The sequence below is a fragment of the Taudactylus pleione genome, unplaced genomic scaffold (assembly GCF_031769625.1).
Source record: "Taudactylus pleione unplaced genomic scaffold, aTauple2 ptg000391l, whole genome shotgun sequence".
Lineage (NCBI taxonomy): Eukaryota > Metazoa > Chordata > Amphibia > Anura > Myobatrachidae > Taudactylus > Taudactylus pleione.
In genome coordinates this window covers 7,717,096-7,734,951 of record NW_028284792.1, presented here as the reverse complement: position 1 = coordinate 7,734,951, position 17,856 = coordinate 7,717,096, and the positions used below count along the sequence as shown (strand labels likewise).

Genomic DNA, 17,856 nt, shown 5'->3' with positions numbered 1-17,856 from the left:
ATTTACATAAGCGTGGGTTTTTAGAAGTGGAGCTGTTGCCCATAGCAACCAATCAGATTCTACTTAACATTTATCTAGCACCTTATAGAAGAAAATAGCTACAATCTGATTAGTTGCTATGGGCAACATTTACACTTCTAAAAACCCACACTTTAGTAAATATACCCCTCAAGACTCTATTTCATGCAGCACTTGGCGTGTGAAAATGGCAGTCCCTGTGGTAGTGTAACATGTTGTGTGTCCAGATGGAAGTAGCCCCGTGTACTGGGGGAGGCCTCATTTTACCCAACCATGCAGTGACAGAGTATTTTTTCTTACAGCCCAGGTGGGGGTAAAATCACACTTGAGCCCGAGATGTCTCTAACACCCGACAGCTGCACTTTATATGGGAAGGTTATTTTCTAAGCACATTTGTACGAGTGTTAAAAAAATTATAAAATGCATATGTACATTGGTGACACACATGTCCCTTCGCTATCATGATTAGCTTAATACATGAATGATGCTAAATTTTGCAGTACTTTATGTAAGAATGTAAGTGATGAAATGCATGAGGGAAGTTGTCCTGGAGTGGTGGTGCACTGCTCAGTCAGGTGATGTTTTACTCTCTCCACCATGTGCAATCCTGCTAAAGTGCAAATCCAGTTATAGTCACACAGAGTGTCTTTATGGAATCAGTAAAGTGTAATGTAGGTTGGTTTCTATGTTGTGCGAGGCTAACAATAATGTGTAACTGAGCAAATAGAAATGTATTGTACAGTACACCAGCATATTTAGAGGGTCATACATGGCCGTCATTGTCAAGCCATTATCGATATCTGACAGTCCTAATACCATTCTGGGTCCTAAATACAACGCTTTATTTTATAAGAAAAAGACAGAGGTGAAGCTTAGTGCAGTGAAGGAAAAGCCATGGCACAGAATATTATTATTACATTTCTTTGCATAAAACGCAGTTATTTAAATTTATCCCCCTCTATACTAATCAGAGATCTGTTATAAGACATCACAGAGCTATTCAGTGCTCCATCATTCACTTAAATAAGCTCTGCTACTTCTGTAGCCACAGAGGGCAGTTCTTGTCCCAACAGCCCATCCTATCTCCACTGAACTGCTCCATTTTTGACAATTAAAACCGAAACAACTTTGCAGGAATAATATGTGTAGTATTAGTAATACAGAACGAATAATTCTGTATAATTGCCGGTTGGCTATATAGTTAATATGTAAAGGTAAATATTACTTATATAAATAAATTAGTCTCAGTGGAGTTATTTAAACAGAAATAAAGTTGTGACATTTCTCAAACCGTTACCATTTAAAATGTTATCCTGCAGGAAAATCATGCGCGCCCTGCTTGAAGTTGTTGCATATCTGCATTCAAACAACATTGTTCACAGAGACCTGAAACCGGAGAACATTCTGCTGGACGACAACATGAACATTAAGCTGACAGACTTTGGGTTCTCTTGTGAAATCGATGAGGGACAAAAGCTAAAAGGTAAGCCTCACCCATTATTGCTCCTTCAATGTAAGTAATCATCCTGCACTGTGACTATACAATTTAATCCATTCTCAGCGGGATGTAGTTACAATACCGATGCTCGGGAAGCCGTCTGACGGAATCCCCACGTCGAAATCCCCACTTAATACTAAAGACAGGCGTCTAAATACCGAAGCCTATCTTTAGGCCAACAACGGAATCCCGACAGACGGCTGCCCGAACGAAGTTAGGGTTAGGCACCCCCGGGGAGGGTTAGGTTAGGGGAAGGGGGGTTATGCCCCACTGGGGGGAGGTTAGAGTCAGGCACTCTTCCCCAGGACGGTTAGGGTGCGGGAAGGGGGGGTTAGGTTTAGGCACCTCTGGGGAGACTTAGGGTTAGGCACCAACCTGGGAGTTTTAGGGTTAGATACCACCAAGGGATGGTTAGGGGGGGAGAAGGGTAGGGTTAGTATACTTACCTGCCCCGTCGGGATTCTGGTATGTCGGGCTTCTGGCGTCGGCATCTCTCCCGGCGGCTACACAGCCGCCGGGATTTCATACCCAACCCAGTTCAAGCTACAACTGCGATATCAATGAGCAGGTATTCCTCTGCAAGTTGTAAATTATACGTTCCTAAGACTATTATTTTGCAGTGACAGGGCAGGAGTGCAGCACGGCTTAAAGGAGGGTTTTCAAATTTTGTCATACTGATGTTTTTTCTTACATACTAGTGGGTATAAAAAGGAAACTCCAATATAAAGTCACATAAAAGGGAACATGAGATTCAGTCTACCATTGTTGATCTTGAAACATTATGAAGAGCAAGTAGAGCTTTTTAATCACTGAAGCTCCAGCCAAATATTTTGATTATAAACAGGGGGATGCAATCGGAAAGCCGGCTGACATTATACAGACAGCCGGCTTCCAGTGAGCGGACAGCCTTGGGGGGGGTTAGGTTTAGGGCTCCCGGGGGGACTTAGGGTTAGGCACTCCCCCGGGAGGTTAGGGTTAGGCAGCGGGGAAGGGGGTGGAGGTTAGGGTTAGGTACCCCTAAGGGAGGGTTAGAGTTAGGGGGGTAGGTTAGGTTAGTTAATACTTACCTAGGGACGATCAGGATTTCCAGCACTGTCGGGCTGCCGCTGCCGGGATCTGTTCCAGTGTCTGGCTGCCGCTGCCGGGAATCGAACCGCCGGCGGTATTTCATACCAATTCCTAAACAGGACAGTACTGCATTTGTAATTCATGAACCCAACCAAGCTAGGATGTTATCTATTTACCTAATGCATGAGTCACACGTGTGAAAACCCATAATCTGATATACTTGGTGTCCCCAATTTGTCCATGTACTTCCATTATTTGGACTATTACCTGTAATTACACACACACTGATTGAGGCTACAGGTATAAATCAACAGTATGTCATAAAGGAAATATAGTTGCATACATTTTTAACATATGCTGTGGTGAGTTGCTTCACTAATTATACTGTATCCTCTAGCCTGCAGGTGTCACTAGCTTTAGTGCCATCTGTAAGTGATGCTGTGACCTACATATTGTATGGGGGTACAGACAAATATATTTCTGTATTACACAATACTGATGGTTTGTATTTCGGAATTGCTCTAAAACAGACATATTTATCAGATACAGTAAAAATTTGCCTTCCAGCAATCTAGATCCATTATAAATCAGTATGTTATTGGTTTTCTTTATAAAGAAATATGTGGCACCCCAGGATATTTGGCCCCTGAAATTCTTCAGTGCTCTATGGATGAGTACCACCCAGGATATGGTAAAGAAGTGGACATGTAAGTTAATGTCTATTAATTGTAAACTGCAGTATACTATCTATTGCATAGAGTTACAATACACATGCTTTCACTTTTGTTTTGCTTTTAAGGAAATTTCTCTATTTGATTTAGTGGAACAGACAGAGATTTGTTTATTTTTATTGCACTAATTAAAGGGAATGGGCTGCATATAGATGCCCTTATTTATAAGGCGGAAAGCTGTTCAGGAGTAGAGCAATATCCTCTTTGCTGGAATCAAATGATGCAATATACGCTATTACCTCTTATGTACCCTAACAAAGAGCAATGCAGCGCAAAATGGCAATGCTTTCCAAGTAGCAGATGTTTGCACAGGCCTTTGGGCGCAGCTTTCTAATGCACACAGCAGTTGCAAAAACAAGATTTAATTTTGCCAAGTGGGATTATTGAAATGTGGTAAAGGGCTCATTTTATGGAAGAGGATAGATCCCCTTCAGTATTTGTACCCTGACGTCATCAGTTACTATCCAACGTCATTCCATACTGTCCACGTGGACATAGAGGGAGAATATAAACCTGTGGCAAGCGAAGCGAGCCACCGTGCCTGAAGCATGCCCACCGTGTCCACAGAGGCAGCTCGGGTACCATAGCAGCCTGACCCTGTGCACCCACGGTAGTTACGCCACTGTTTACATGCATGTTAGCAAACAGTGGGGATGACAATATACACAAATAAAGGCTGCAGGTGTACTTCAGGGTCCAGTCTTGAACCCGGGCAAAGCCGGGTATCCCAGCTAGTACACAATATATGAAAAACAAGTAAATGACAGAAGTACAATAAGTATCAATATTGCATATAGACAAATAACAATATAAATGAAGCAATATCCACTTATTAGTAAATACACAAAATTATTATACTGCATATCACAGCCACCCAGAGCAGGAATAGTGGCAATAGTTATTGAGAGTTCTTGGAAGAACATACGTGTTTCGTACCACGGAAACATATCCAGAGTTGTTCCCTAAGTAGCGGGGATAGAGTGTCAATGTAGCTCTCCCATGTATCAAAAAAACATTCCGTAAATTTTTCTTTTTTTCAGCAAAGCTTCCAGCCAATCCACCCTGAAAACATGGAATAACTTTTCTAGAAAAAGTGACAATGGTGGGATTGGGGGCTGTATACACATTTTGTAGGATACATATTTTAGCCGCTGCTGGTATCACTAATAATTTACGTACTCCCTGCGACATACGTGTGCCCCCAGGTAAGATGCCGAATATGGCCCATTTGGTTGTCAGAGATAAATAAGTGCCGAGTGACATTTCTATATTTGAGTCCAGAATCCGCGTATCACAAGGCATGTTCAAAGGCAATGCAATAATCCGCCCTCAAAGACACACATCTGGGGCAGGAGTGATCCTCTGCGAGTCTTATCAGGTATACAGTCAGGTCCATAAATATTGGGACATTGTCAGAATTTAAAATTTTTTGCCTCTATTCACCACCACAATGGCTTTGAAATGAAACAAACAAGATATGCTTTAACTGCAGACTTTCAGATTTAATTTGAGGGTAATTACATCCAAATCAGGTGAACAGTGTAGGAATTACAACGGTTTCTATATGTGCCTCACACTTTTTAAGGGTCCAAAAGTAATGGGACAAACTAAACAAACCTAAATCTAACTTTCATTTTTTTATACTTTGTTGCAAATCCTTTGCAGGCAATTACAGCCTGAAGTCTGGAACGCATAGACATCACCAGACGCTGGGTTTCATCCCTGGTGATGCTCTGCCAGGCCTCTACTGCAAATGTCTTCAGTTCCTGCTTGTCCTTGGGGCATTTTCCTTCAGTTTTGTCTTCATCAAGTGAAATGCATGCTCAATCAGATTCAGGTCAGGGGATTGACTTGGCCATTGCATAACATTCCACTTTTTAGCCTTAAAAAACTCTTTGGTTGCTTTTGCAGTATGCTTCAGGTCATTGTCCATCTGCACTGTGAAGCGCCGTCCAATGAGTTCTGAAGCATTTGTCTGAATATGAGCATATAATATTGCCCGAAACACTTCAGAATTCATTCTGCTGCTTTTGTCAGCAGTCACATCATCAATAAATACAAGGAAACCAGTTCCATTGGCAGCCATACATGCCCACACCATGACACTACCACCACCATGCTTCACTGATGAGGTTGTATGTTTTGGATCATGAGCAGTTCCTTTCCTTCTCCATACTCTTCTCTTCCCATCACTCTGGTACAAGTTGATCTTTGTCTCATCTGTCCATAGGATGTTGTTCCAGAACTGTAATGGCTTTTTTAGATGTTGTTTGGCAAACTCTAATCTGGTCTTCCTGTTTTTGAGGATCACCAATGGTTTACATCTTGTGGTGAACCCTCTATATTCACTCTTGTGAAGTCTTCTCTTGATTGTTGACTTTGACACATATACACCTACCTCCTGGAGAGTGTTCTTGATTTGGCCAACTGTTGTGAAGGGGTTTTTCTTCACCAGGGAATTAATTCTTCTGTCATCCACCACAGTTGTTTTCCGTGGTCTTCCGGGTCTTTTGGTGTTGCTGAGCTCTCCGATGCATTCTTTCTTTTTAAGAATGTTCCAAACAGTTGATTTGGCCACACCTAATGTTTTTGCTATCTCTCTGATGGGTTTGTTTTGATTTTTCAGCCTAATGATGGCTTGCTTCACTAATAGTGACAGCTCTTTGGATCTCATATTGAGAGTCGACAGCAACTGATTCTAAATGCAAATGTCACACCTAGAATCAACTCCAGATCTTTTACCTGCTTAATTGATAATGAAATAACGAGGGAATAGCCCACACCTGTCCATGAAATAGCTTTTGATTTGATAGTCCCATTACTTTTGGCCCCTTAAAAAGTAGGAGGCACATATAGAAACCGCTGTAATTCCTACACCGTTCACCTGATTTGGATATAATTACCCTCAAATTAAGTCTGAAAGTCTGCAGTTAAAGCAGATCTTGTTTGTTTCATTTCAAAGCCATTGTGGTGGTGAATAGAGGACAAAATATGAAAATTCTTTCAATGTCCCAATATTTATGCACCTGACTGTATATGCTGAGGGGAAAGATATGTCCTGTAGAATTTGTTGAGAAGGAGAGAAAGAGTTCGACATATCACGCTGCAGGAATCATTTTAATCTAATTAGTTAATGTCCGTAGCAAAGTCTGTGTGGTTAGGGATGGGAATTGGTCTCTCCATTGTGCAAGCCCATTGCAAGAAAGAGTAATGAATAGATATGGCTTCATGAGGAGGGGTCTACTGGAGCAGTAATCCGTCCAGTGGATTATCCCAGTCATCCGCTGACAAAACTCTAGAAAGAGTTGCAATATAATATTGAGTTTGGAGATAAGCTAGGGGAAAGGTCTAAGAACCGGGTATTTGGTAGCAGCTTGTGAGAACAGCAGCGGTTTCCTAGTTGAGGGGTCAGTAAGTTGTCGTTTTAGACCACAAGGTAAAGGGATGGCTCGTCTGTCCATGTTGGAAATCATAAAGAGATATAAATGGGTTTAATGAGCGCTTATGGCGAAGGATATGCCACAGTCTACGAGTAGACATTAATAATGGGTTAGATTGGACAGACAAAGGTACGTCACTATCCTGTAAGTGGAGGAAAGCGCTCAAATTGACTCCTAGAAAGATATATCCCAAAGGTATATTTGCATACGTATCTTCGTTGTGTACTTCGACAGCACTTTTGCACAATGCACCTCCTATTTTCCTGTGCCTCTGCAAACATATAGCACTGTGTTTGTGGCGGCATCTCTAAGCAGGGCCGCCATCAGGGGGGGACTGCCGGGCCTCCTGTCCCAGAGAGAGAGGGGGCCTGGGTGGCAGCGGTGAGGAAGAGCATCGGTGCTGCGGCCGCTGAACTACTATGGAGCCCACCGCGAGCCAATCACAGTTGCCGCTCCTGATTGGCTGCTGTTCCGCGAGCTGTGATTGGCTCGCGGCCAGCTCAACAGTATTAAGCTGGCAGCAGCCAATCATAAGCAGCTGCTCCTGATTGGCTGCCGTTCCGCAAGCTGTGATTGGCTCGCAGCCGGCTCCATAGTTCAAATGAAGCAACGCAGATGCTCTTTTTCTCCGCCTGCCGCCCTGTGCATTACTCGCGCTGCCACCCTGGCCCCTTTCTCAGGTACTTGTGTATTTGTGTTGACCCTGTCTTGTGCCCCCACTCGAGTCCAGCCAGCCTTCCCTAAGCCCTCTCCTTCCCAGCAAGCCATCCTTCCCTACCTTCCCCCAGTCCAGCTAGCCATCCTTCCCTGCCCACCTCCCCCAGTCCAGCCAGCCTTCCTTTCCTGCCCACCCCCCGAGTCCAGCTAGCCATCCTTCCCTGCCCACCTCCCCCAGTCCAGCCAGCCTTCCTTTCCTGCCCACCCCCCCAGGCCAGCAAGCCATCCTTCCCTGCCTACACCCCCAGTTCAGCCAGCCTTCCCTGCACCCCCTCCCCTTCTAGTCCAGCCACCCAGCCAGTCTTCCCTGCGGCACCCCTATGTCTAGCCAGCCTTCTCTGTCCTGCCTCTCCCCTAATCCAGCCGGCCTTCCCTTCCCTTTGCCCCCCCCCAGGCCAAACCATCCTTCCCTGCCCTTTGCTACCCCCATCCACTCTTTCCAGCCAAGTGCCCCCGCTTTTTTACCCTGCCCTGCCCTGTGCTCCCCATTAATATCCAGTCTTCTCTACCCTGTGCCCCCCTCCACCATGTCTAGCCATCCCTGATTTACACACCAATTGATGCACCACCCCCAAAGTAGCTCCACCCACATTATCCACAACTCCACCCAAGTCTGCCCTATACCTCGGGGGGCCCTGCCTATTTTGTCAGTACCGGGCCCCAAAATTTCTGATGGCAGCCCTGTTTCTAAGTACAGGGGAATATGCATGCACCTTGAAGTGCATTGGGCAGGCCATATTGGTGCACAGCTAGTGCACTTTGTAAAGGAAAACCTCACTGTGCTACAGTATAAATAACTCCACATTAATACTATATTGCTTAGTTTGGTAATGTGTATCACTATGTTCTGTCTCATTCTCACGTACAGGTGGAGCAGTGGAGTCATAATGTACACCCTCTTAGCTGGATCCCCACCATTTTGGCACAGGAAACAGATGTTGATGTTACGGATGATTATGAATGGTGACTACCAGTTTGGTTCTCCAGAATGGGATGATCGGTCGGACACTGTTAAAGACCTGGTACAGCTCAAGTTTGACCTCTCACATTGCATATCATTTACAGCTAGGAGCTAATCCAACTAAAGGGAACAAATGTGCACCTGTACAAACCATGTTGCGATGAAAGGGAAATGCAATATTTTTATGCATTCAGGGACCGTGCTTTAGAACTGAGCTAGGACTGGCTGCCCACATTCTATGTCTGACACACATTTTAAATGTGCCCCTTTTCCCTTTCAGTGCAACATGGTTTTGCCAAGGTGCAACATTGCACTTTGCTGTTGGAAGTTCTCAACTCTAAATGAGGCCCCATGTTTCTAGAAAGGACTATAATTATATTCGTATTAGAAAGAAAGTAATACTACCATCTTCTGTCTGCAGATTGCACGACTATTAGTGGTGAACCCTGAGAGACGTCTGACAGCAGATGAGGCACTAGCTCACCCCTTCTTCCAGCAGTATGTAGTAGAAGAGGTGCGCCATTTTAGTCCATACAGAAAGTTTAAGGTAATTAAATCATTCTCTTTCATACAGACAGTTCAGACAGTGTATAGTGGTGGTTAGATGATTCATTTAAGATATAAACTAAATGTATGCATTGACAGCATAATATCAACATATTCAGAATGTCGGTATTGTGAATATTGTAAGGCCGAAATGTTGACACAGGACTTTAGGGTTAGACTGCAATTGGGGTAAGGATTAAATTAGGGTTAGTGTTAGGCTGTAAATGTAGTTTACATTGGAAATCCCATTGTCAACATTATGTCAGTGTCGACAATCAGACCATGTCGTCATTATGCTGTTGACATGCTGTGAGCCAACCTGCGGATTGGGGACATTGACAATAATAAAAAATTAAGTTAACGAAGGGGGGGATTCCTGAACTGGTAGCATGTACATTTTCAGATGTACTAGTAAATGTATTCATATCCCCCTTTTACAAGGGCGTTTCCTTAGAATATAATGTGAATGTGGGTCTGGAAATGTGTTTGGCAGGGAATTAAGCACACTTACGTAAAAAGAATGCAGTACAGATCAGTACTTTGTAGAATTTCTATGTGAGCCTAAGTGAACGCATGAGGCAGATTATTTTCACATGTAAAAAATATTGTATACTGTTATTTCAAATTTACACAATAATCCACAGTTGCTAAGTTTATGTAACCTTAAACTAATGAGACAACAAAAGTTTTGACTTAAATAGTTGATACATTAAGAAGTATAAATGAGTAAAATGATATACCATTACAGGTGGTCTGCTTAACAGTTCTGGCCTCTGTCCGTATTTATCACTATTACCGCCGAGTGAAACCAGTTACCAAGGAGATCGTTGTAAGGGACCCATATGCAATTAAACCCATTCGGAAGATGATTGATGCTTGTGCATTCAGGATCTATGGACACTGGGTGAAGAAAGGAGAACAGCAGAACAGAGCCGCTCTCTTTGAAAACACTGCAAAAGCCATCCTGCTATCCCTGGCTGCAGAGTCCAGGACATCCTAACACGCTGCTTCTGGAGGAGCAGTACCCACACAGAGACTGCATTTTGAATACAAATAAATATGTGTGTGTATGTAAATATATTTATGCACTATTTATTCAATACAACTTAAAACAGTTCAAGGTAATAAAAATCACAGCCTATTTTTTTTTTTTTTTTTAATGATTATTATATGTTTGTGTGTGAGCTGAAAAACAATAAAACAATACATATGTAAACTTTAATAATGTTGCAAACTAGCACATTTTTTCTTAGTTCAGACTCAAGGTGCATACACACACAACGATTTTTTGAACGATTATCGTTTAACGATAATCGTTTGTAAAAATCGTTCACTTTCTGAGTCAAACGATGAACGATTTTCGTTCATGCGCGTTCACGTTTGTAGTTCAGTCAGACTTGTCAACTCAACGACTTTCATCAATATGCAAAAATCGTTTGTAGTTCATAAAAATCGTTCATTACATTTAAATGAACATAGTAAATGAACAACTTTAGTAAACGATTTTAGTTAATTTTTTCAAGGTAGAAAATCGTTTACTAAAATCGTTCATTAACTCAATCGTTGTGTGTGTATGCAGCTTCAGAAATACAAGCCAAACTAACAAGTCAATCCTATTAGGTGTAATTGGCAGCTAATTACCACACTTACCGTACAGCCGGACTTGCTGATTTTTGTTTGCAGCACCATAAGGCTGCGTACAATAATCCATGAGTCCTGGGCAAGATCATGCGAATTGCGGCGCTGTTGTCGGCATTTTCCCATCATTGCGACAGAAACTCGCTCCCCTTGCACTTAATAGGATTGATCCACTAAGTATGTGTGTAATTAATACTATTTTCAGCCATGGTAGCTTTCTAAAAGAAATAGCTATATGATTTGTGAGCAATTTTGATTTCGCTTCCGTCAGTTGTGTGTTACTTTATATAAGCACTGGTGTCAAAATACAAGCTTTTTAGCGCTTATACAAACATGTAAATGGATATGTGTGCGCTATATAAATAACTGGTAATAATAATAATATGGTAACGGAACACATTGGTTGGAATTATCCCATTCCCACAAGCATTTGCAGTCTAGGTCAGTGCAGCATCATTTTTCAGTTACCCTCTACTGACATAAGTGCTGGTTATGGTTAGCCACCAGGAGTACAAGTGCAGGAGTACAATTAGGAGACATTTCTCTGATCCAGCAACTCATATGACTGTTTGATGTTATTGTTGATTAAGAATCTCCAATTCATAAGATATTTTCACCATGCATTGTTTTAAATTGGTACTGACATAGGATTTGGAGAGTGAATGCATCTCCATTTGCCAGAACAAGGTAGAACTATATATCCAAGTCTTATTGTAACATTACATATGTAATTATTATTGTGAGTGTTCTCAGGAAGTGGATACAATGACAGTCTGAGACAATATTTTAAAGCCTTTATTAAAAGTTATGTTTTAGTATACACAGACATTTACAATTAAGAGTGCCCCAGAGGAAAAAAAAGTCTTATCTGGATTACAAACAAGACAAAACTAAAGGCACATTGTAGCAAAATAGAAAAACAAAATCCAGAAATGTAAACAATCACAAATTAACAAAAAATGGCTAAAATGCAACTTTCATAAAGTTAGTGACAAAAATTCATCGATAAAACAGTTCATTTCAGTGAATGGATTAGAATAGCTGTATTAGGAACATACTGCAATTCTCATGTGTTTACTTCTGCAATCACTGGCATGTAATTTTTTTTAATTCATGTTTATTTATATAAGAGTTTTCAGATTTTACACAAAACAGGATAAATAAAACATAACCTGCAAACTAGGAACACTTAATAGAACATATCTCAATGAAGTCACAATGTACGCGACACAACACAACATACACAAAATGTCTTAAAATGGAAAAATCTTGAGCAGTCACAGGATCAAAGTAGTTGGCCTGATGACAGCCGGGCACATAATTGCACATTTAAGCCAGTGCAGACAATACAAGTATACACACTAACATATGGCCTGAATGCATCATACCGGATCTAAGAACCGAATAATAACAGCACAATACTTCTCATACCCAGCAGGAATAACAACCAGACACCCGGGACACAAAGTGGAGGCAAGGAGGTGCCATTGAAGCCCACACTGTACCAGCACAAAAGTATGAGGATCATAAGACCATACTATCAGCTAGAAGATAAAACATAGATAAAATAATAGGGTACTTCGCGCTCACTGCCAGGTGGCAGCACAAACCTAGTGTTGAGGACCCCTACCTCTTTTCAATGGTAAACAAAAAAACAATGGTATTTGTGCCTGAAGTGCAAAGCAGTGTTATTGCTTATGTTTTGAAATGATGAGAAAGAAATAGTCAAATCAATAATATGGTGCGTAAATCTTTTAGTGATTTGGTAGTCACAATGCTCCAAATTTCTGAGTTGTGTTAAAAGGATGTGGGGTATTGGGGGGCGCAGATGTGCTTTTCCCTAATGGGGGAAGGTGTCAGAATATGCTGGACACCAATTCCCCTTTGTGGTCACAGGCAGGCAGGGGGGGAGGTAATGTGGGGGGAGGGGGGATTGTTTTAAGACCATAGTTTAAGCATCCCACTAGGGTGGACACAGATCTAGAAAGAAATATTGTAATAAGCAGAACTAACTGAAGAAACTCAGAATGTTTGAGATAAACCCAACCCACCAGCTGCCAAATCTAACCACCAAATTAAACCACAATGCCTTCAGAAACCATACAGTAGTAGTGAATATGACTGTATGAAGAAAGTTAGCCAGGTAAATAAAAGAATTAAAACCCCAACAATAGCCTCCCCCCACCCGCTATACCAGTCCCAAACTATGGTATACCTGGATCCCTAACTACCAGCTACATCCTGCTACATACCCAAACCCCAGCTATGGGATACCTTGCTCCCTAACAACAAGCTAAACAAAAACAATGGAAACTCCCCACTCTCCCACCCCTAACCTAAGATCGCAAAGTACAAACAAGGTATAGCTGGCAGGAGTTGTCTTTTGGATAACAGCAAAGCAAGGCGTTCAACAGCAATGAAACACCTTGTTCAGAACAAAGCTAAACAGCAAATAGGTAATACAGTAACGCTCAACAGACTATCAAAAGCTGCACCAGCAAGATAAATAGGACCATGGAAGAAATAGGTAAGGGTTGGGTTTACTTGGAACCATGCATTCCACACAGGCAAACAGGTTCAGCCTGACTCGGTAGTGACAGAGTCAAAGCAATATCAAGTCACACAAAAACTAAACACAACAGGAGGGAAGAAATGCCAGTCATTAAGCCTTCAGTGTCCAGAGCAGCTAAATAGAGAATGGCACTGATACAGGATTGGATAGAAGGATAATGGAGATGGGAAGGTAGCATGGATGCGTGCTACTCTATCCCTGTCCTGGTCATGCCCCGGCATATCCTATGCTTAAATGCACTATTACTTATTTTTTTGAGAGTCGTGCAGGCTCATTATAACGTGTATGAATTATTTAACAAAGAAAAAATTAACCAATCACTAATATGTCAAAAAGGTCAAATAAAAGTGCAGCAGTGAAGATAAAAGGTGATTGTCAACCTCACGAGAGAACAAGAAATTATAAATTTCACTACGCTCTAATATTTATGCTGGGACACAGGCAGTAGTATGTATTATATAAATAAGTGTTTTATTTCACCTTTAACATACATATAAAAATTAGTCATATATTGTACCAAAAATAGAAATAAATCATAAATAAATTGTAAATAGATTACGGAGTTGATCAGGCTCCTGATCTAAAAGAGCTGAATATTTAAATACAAATTGCAATGACACTATTAAAACTGGATACACTTCAATACAAAAAAGGAATAATGGACAATATTGCATTGTACTGAAGTTGACATACTTAGTTGTAGTGTGTAAGTTTCTTCTTTTTTTATATTACAATTTTATTTTACAATAAGTCAATTATTATAAAAAAAGTTATAGCTTTTCATTGTCATGGCCAAAAATATAGGTGCCCTTGCTTTATTTCTGGTCTAAAACACGGGGAAAATTTGCCTGGAATAACTGGTGGTGGCGATGTGTTAGGAAGATACCTAGATATTTACATTTTTTGTGTATGCCAATTAAATGGTAATGATGTCTCCAGAAGGATTTTTTGTTTACCCAGGAATATAGAAGTCAAGCACCTCTGTGTTACTTGTATTCATTTTGTAGCCTGAATAACCGGAATAAAGGCCATTTTCAGCGAGGAGAGGATGTAACGATTGAGCTGGGTTCCCAAATGATATTATAACGTCATCCGCATATGATACAATTTTATGCTTTGAGGAACCAGCATTTATACCGACAATGTCTGGATTGTGATGAATCCTCGCTGCCAAAGGTTCCATGACTAGAGCAAAGATCAAAGGGGAAAGCAGGCATCCTTCTCTGGTACCAGCAATTCGATATAGGGCTAAAATACCATCTAAATATTTCCAGAGAACCATATTTTCTGAAGTACCCCAAAAACGAAGGCCCAGGAAATATGATCAAAGCCTTCTCAGCATCTAATGCCATAATTAGCGAGGGTCATTTCTGAGTATGAATAGACTTTATACTTCTATATATTTATGTTGATGTCTTCAGCTTGTTATAAAAAAGATGATATATCCATTATTGCATGTTTCCTGATCTATCTGCGTAAAAAACTTCTCTTTCAGAGATTAATGCAACATGTATTGATGTCTTCAGCTTGTTCTAAAAAAAGATCATATATCCATTATTACGTTTCCTGATCTATCTGTGAAAGAAATTTTTATTTTCAGAGATTAATGGAACATATGTGGTTTGCCTCCATGCAACATACAGAAATCATCTGTTTATTTGAGTAATGCATACTGTATATAATATACAAATATTGAATAATATTTACCAGTTAAAATCCTTGAGTGCCAAGGAAGATTGGTTTCTTCTCTTTTCCCTTTTTGGATATCTTATGTGGGATCTAGAAGATCCGGACAGAACTGGATTGTGTTTAATTGTTTAATATCTATTTTAAATGTATGTCTCTAGGACCTCGTTGTCCAAATATTTGTTCTCTATGACAAATTATAATTTGGAAGATTTGTAATAAAAGTTATGTTTTAACTGGATATACCAGTATAAGAGTGCCCCCAAACAAAGAGTCTTCTTTATCTCTTGTTTTTTGTCCTGCTTATGAATAGAGTGAATCAGGTTGATGGCTCTTCTAGTATTGTCAGATGCATATCGGCCTGGAATAAAGCCTACCTGATCTGGGTGAATTAAATGGGTAAGAAGGGGGGGCTAAACGGTTAGCCAAAATATTTGCATACATTTTAAGGTCTACATTTAGCAATGAAATTGGCCTATAATTAGAGCACTGTGTAGGGTCTCTGTCAGGTTTTGGAATTACCACGATATCAGCTAGCGTGGAAGCACCATCCAGAATTTTGTTGAAAAGGGAGGTAAGATGCGGAGCGAGCTCCTTCACAAATGATTTATAATACTGAGCTGTGAAGCCGTCGGGACCCGGGCAGCAGAGGAACACATGGACTTGATAGCAGCCGTCGTCTCCTCTAGAGAAATCTCCTTATTAAGCACAGAAAGTTGGGAATTCGACACACATGGTAAATGAATAATGGACAGATATGAATGCACTCCCTCGGCACCAGTGGAGGAAGAAAGGGGGTTTCTGGTAAGTTATAGAAAGAGCTATAAAAGCCTCTACACTCCTCCACCATCACCACAGGGTCATATGTAAGGGCTCCTAGTTTGTGGGAATACAATTTGTCTATTGTACTGGAAGCTTGCTTACACCTCAACTTATTGGCTAGAAGAGTATCAATTTTATCAGCCTTGTAATAAAACCGCTGGTGTAGTTACTGTTAAATAGCGGCAGCTCGACGGGACAGAAGGGCATTCAGCTGTCCTTTCAGGCATTCTGAGAAAGAAGAGAAGCCCAGGGGGAGCGTTGATGTTTGGCCAAAAGAGTGGAGAATTGGGACTCTAAAGACAGAATTTCTTGGGCTGCCTTTTTGCGAATTACAGAAGCCTTTGCTATTAAATGGCCTCGAATGGTGGCCTTATGGGCCTCCCAGATTACTCCATGTGAGATATCAGGGGATGCGTTTTCCTCAAAATAATGCAACAAAGCATTTTTAGTTTCCAAAAGGAGTATGCAACAAAAGAGAATCGTCTAAATGCCATTTATGAGTCCCCCGTGCGGCCCTACATATATATCTAACAAAATATAAACCCCCGCATGGTCGGTCCATGTAAACGGAATAATTCTCCAGCATCACTAACTAGTGTCGTAATTGATTGAGAAATGTGAATATCAATGCAGGAGTAGCGTTGGTGTGGTACAGAGAAATGGGTATAATCTCTAGCGGTAGAGTGGCAAAGGCGCCAAGAGTCACACAAATTAAGCTGTTTGAGGGAGGATGTAAGGGTGATAGAGGCGCTAGATGTCGTCGCTTCTTTCTTCTTTTTAGGCGAACCAGACCTATCTAAGAGAGGGTCAAAGACAGTACTAAAGTCCCCTCCCAGAATTATATGACCCTGTGCAACTCTAACTAACTGTTGGAACAAAGAGTTATAAAATTGGGATTGATCCCGATTAGGGGCATATATTGAAACAAGGGTAAGGACATCTGTACGGAGGGTGCCAATCACTATTACATGGCGTCCCTCTGTATCAGCTATCGTTTTAGTGTGCACAAAGCCCTTGCTTTTTTTTCAAATAACTCATAAGTTCAACAACACATCAATTGAAATGAACAACAGTATTTGGGCTCCCCAATTCTGATAATATTACGGAAACTTGATCCAGAATTGCATACTGCATAGCATTTCAAACAAAAAACTGATAAGAAGTATCACTGACAAAATTATTGATACCATAGACTTAATATTTGGCAGCACATCCTTTTGTCAACATACCTGCAATCATCTGCTTCCAATAGCTAAGAATAAGCTTCCTACACTTCTCTACTGGCAGTGTGACATACTGTACATACTGTATGGGGTTCACACTACTCCAGTTTTCCCAGATTTGAAGATCAGTTTTCTCAAAATGCTGATTTCAGATCTCTTCACAGATTTTCTATAGAATTTAAATCTGGACTGATTGCTGGCCACTACAGAGTATCACGGCATCTTGTCTTGAACCATTCCTGGGTACACGTTTGGGGTCATTACCTTTGACAGAAACCCAAACTTTCTGACATAGAGTTCAACATTTTGCTCCAAAATGGCCCGGTAATCTTCAGATTTCATGATGCCATGCACACATTAATGGCATCCGGTGCCAGAGACAGCACAACAACCCAAAACAGCACTGAATCTCCTGCATGTTTGTCTGCTGGGAAGATGTTCTTTACTTTAAATGCTGAATGTGGTTTTCTGCAAACAAAGAGAGGATGTGCTTTACCCAAAAGCTCTAATTTGCTGTCATATATCCACAAAGCATTCTCCCAGAAGGTTTTGGGCTAGTTTAGATGTGTCTTAGCAAACTGCAGTCAGGCTTTCTTATGTCGCTCTCTCAGCAGTGGACCTTCTGCCATATAATCACAGGGCGAGTTGAAACTGTTGTACCTTCTGCTTTATTCACCATTAAAACAATTCTGTGCTGCATATTTATACCATATTTTCTCTTGCAGCTATTTTGGCTACAGTATCATGGGCCTTAAACTACTGCGTAACGTTATGTGTAGTGAAAACATGAAGATCAAGGTCTCTGGAGATTATTTCTGGACTTGGGAGTGTCCATGCTTCGCTACACTTTTCTGTCTGACCACCTCAGACAAATCGCTGCTGTTCTTTATTTTCTTCTTCTTTCTTCCTCTGTTCAAGCCACTAACTTTCTGCGGT

At 41.1% G+C, this 17,856-nt stretch overlaps 1 protein-coding gene across 5 annotated transcripts in view; it reads left to right on the top strand.

The window, feature by feature from the left end:
- The window catches only part of PHKG1 (phosphorylase kinase catalytic subunit gamma 1), a 54,902-nt gene extending 44,727 nt beyond the window's left edge, over positions 1-10,175 (top strand). For all 5 annotated transcript variants that reach the window (XM_088445937.1, XM_088445935.1, XM_088445934.1 and 2 more), the window contains 5 exons: positions 1,338-1,501; positions 3,201-3,291; positions 8,341-8,494; positions 8,855-8,980; positions 9,728-10,175. In XM_088445937.1, coding sequence (XP_088302063.1) covers positions 1,338-1,501; positions 3,201-3,291; positions 8,341-8,494; positions 8,855-8,980; positions 9,728-9,979 — 787 coding nt within the window. In that variant the 3' untranslated portion in view covers positions 9,980-10,175. The remainder of the gene's footprint in view (positions 1-1,337; positions 1,502-3,200; positions 3,292-8,340; positions 8,495-8,854; positions 8,981-9,727) is intronic.
- Positions 10,176-17,856: the final 7,681 nt, after the last annotated feature.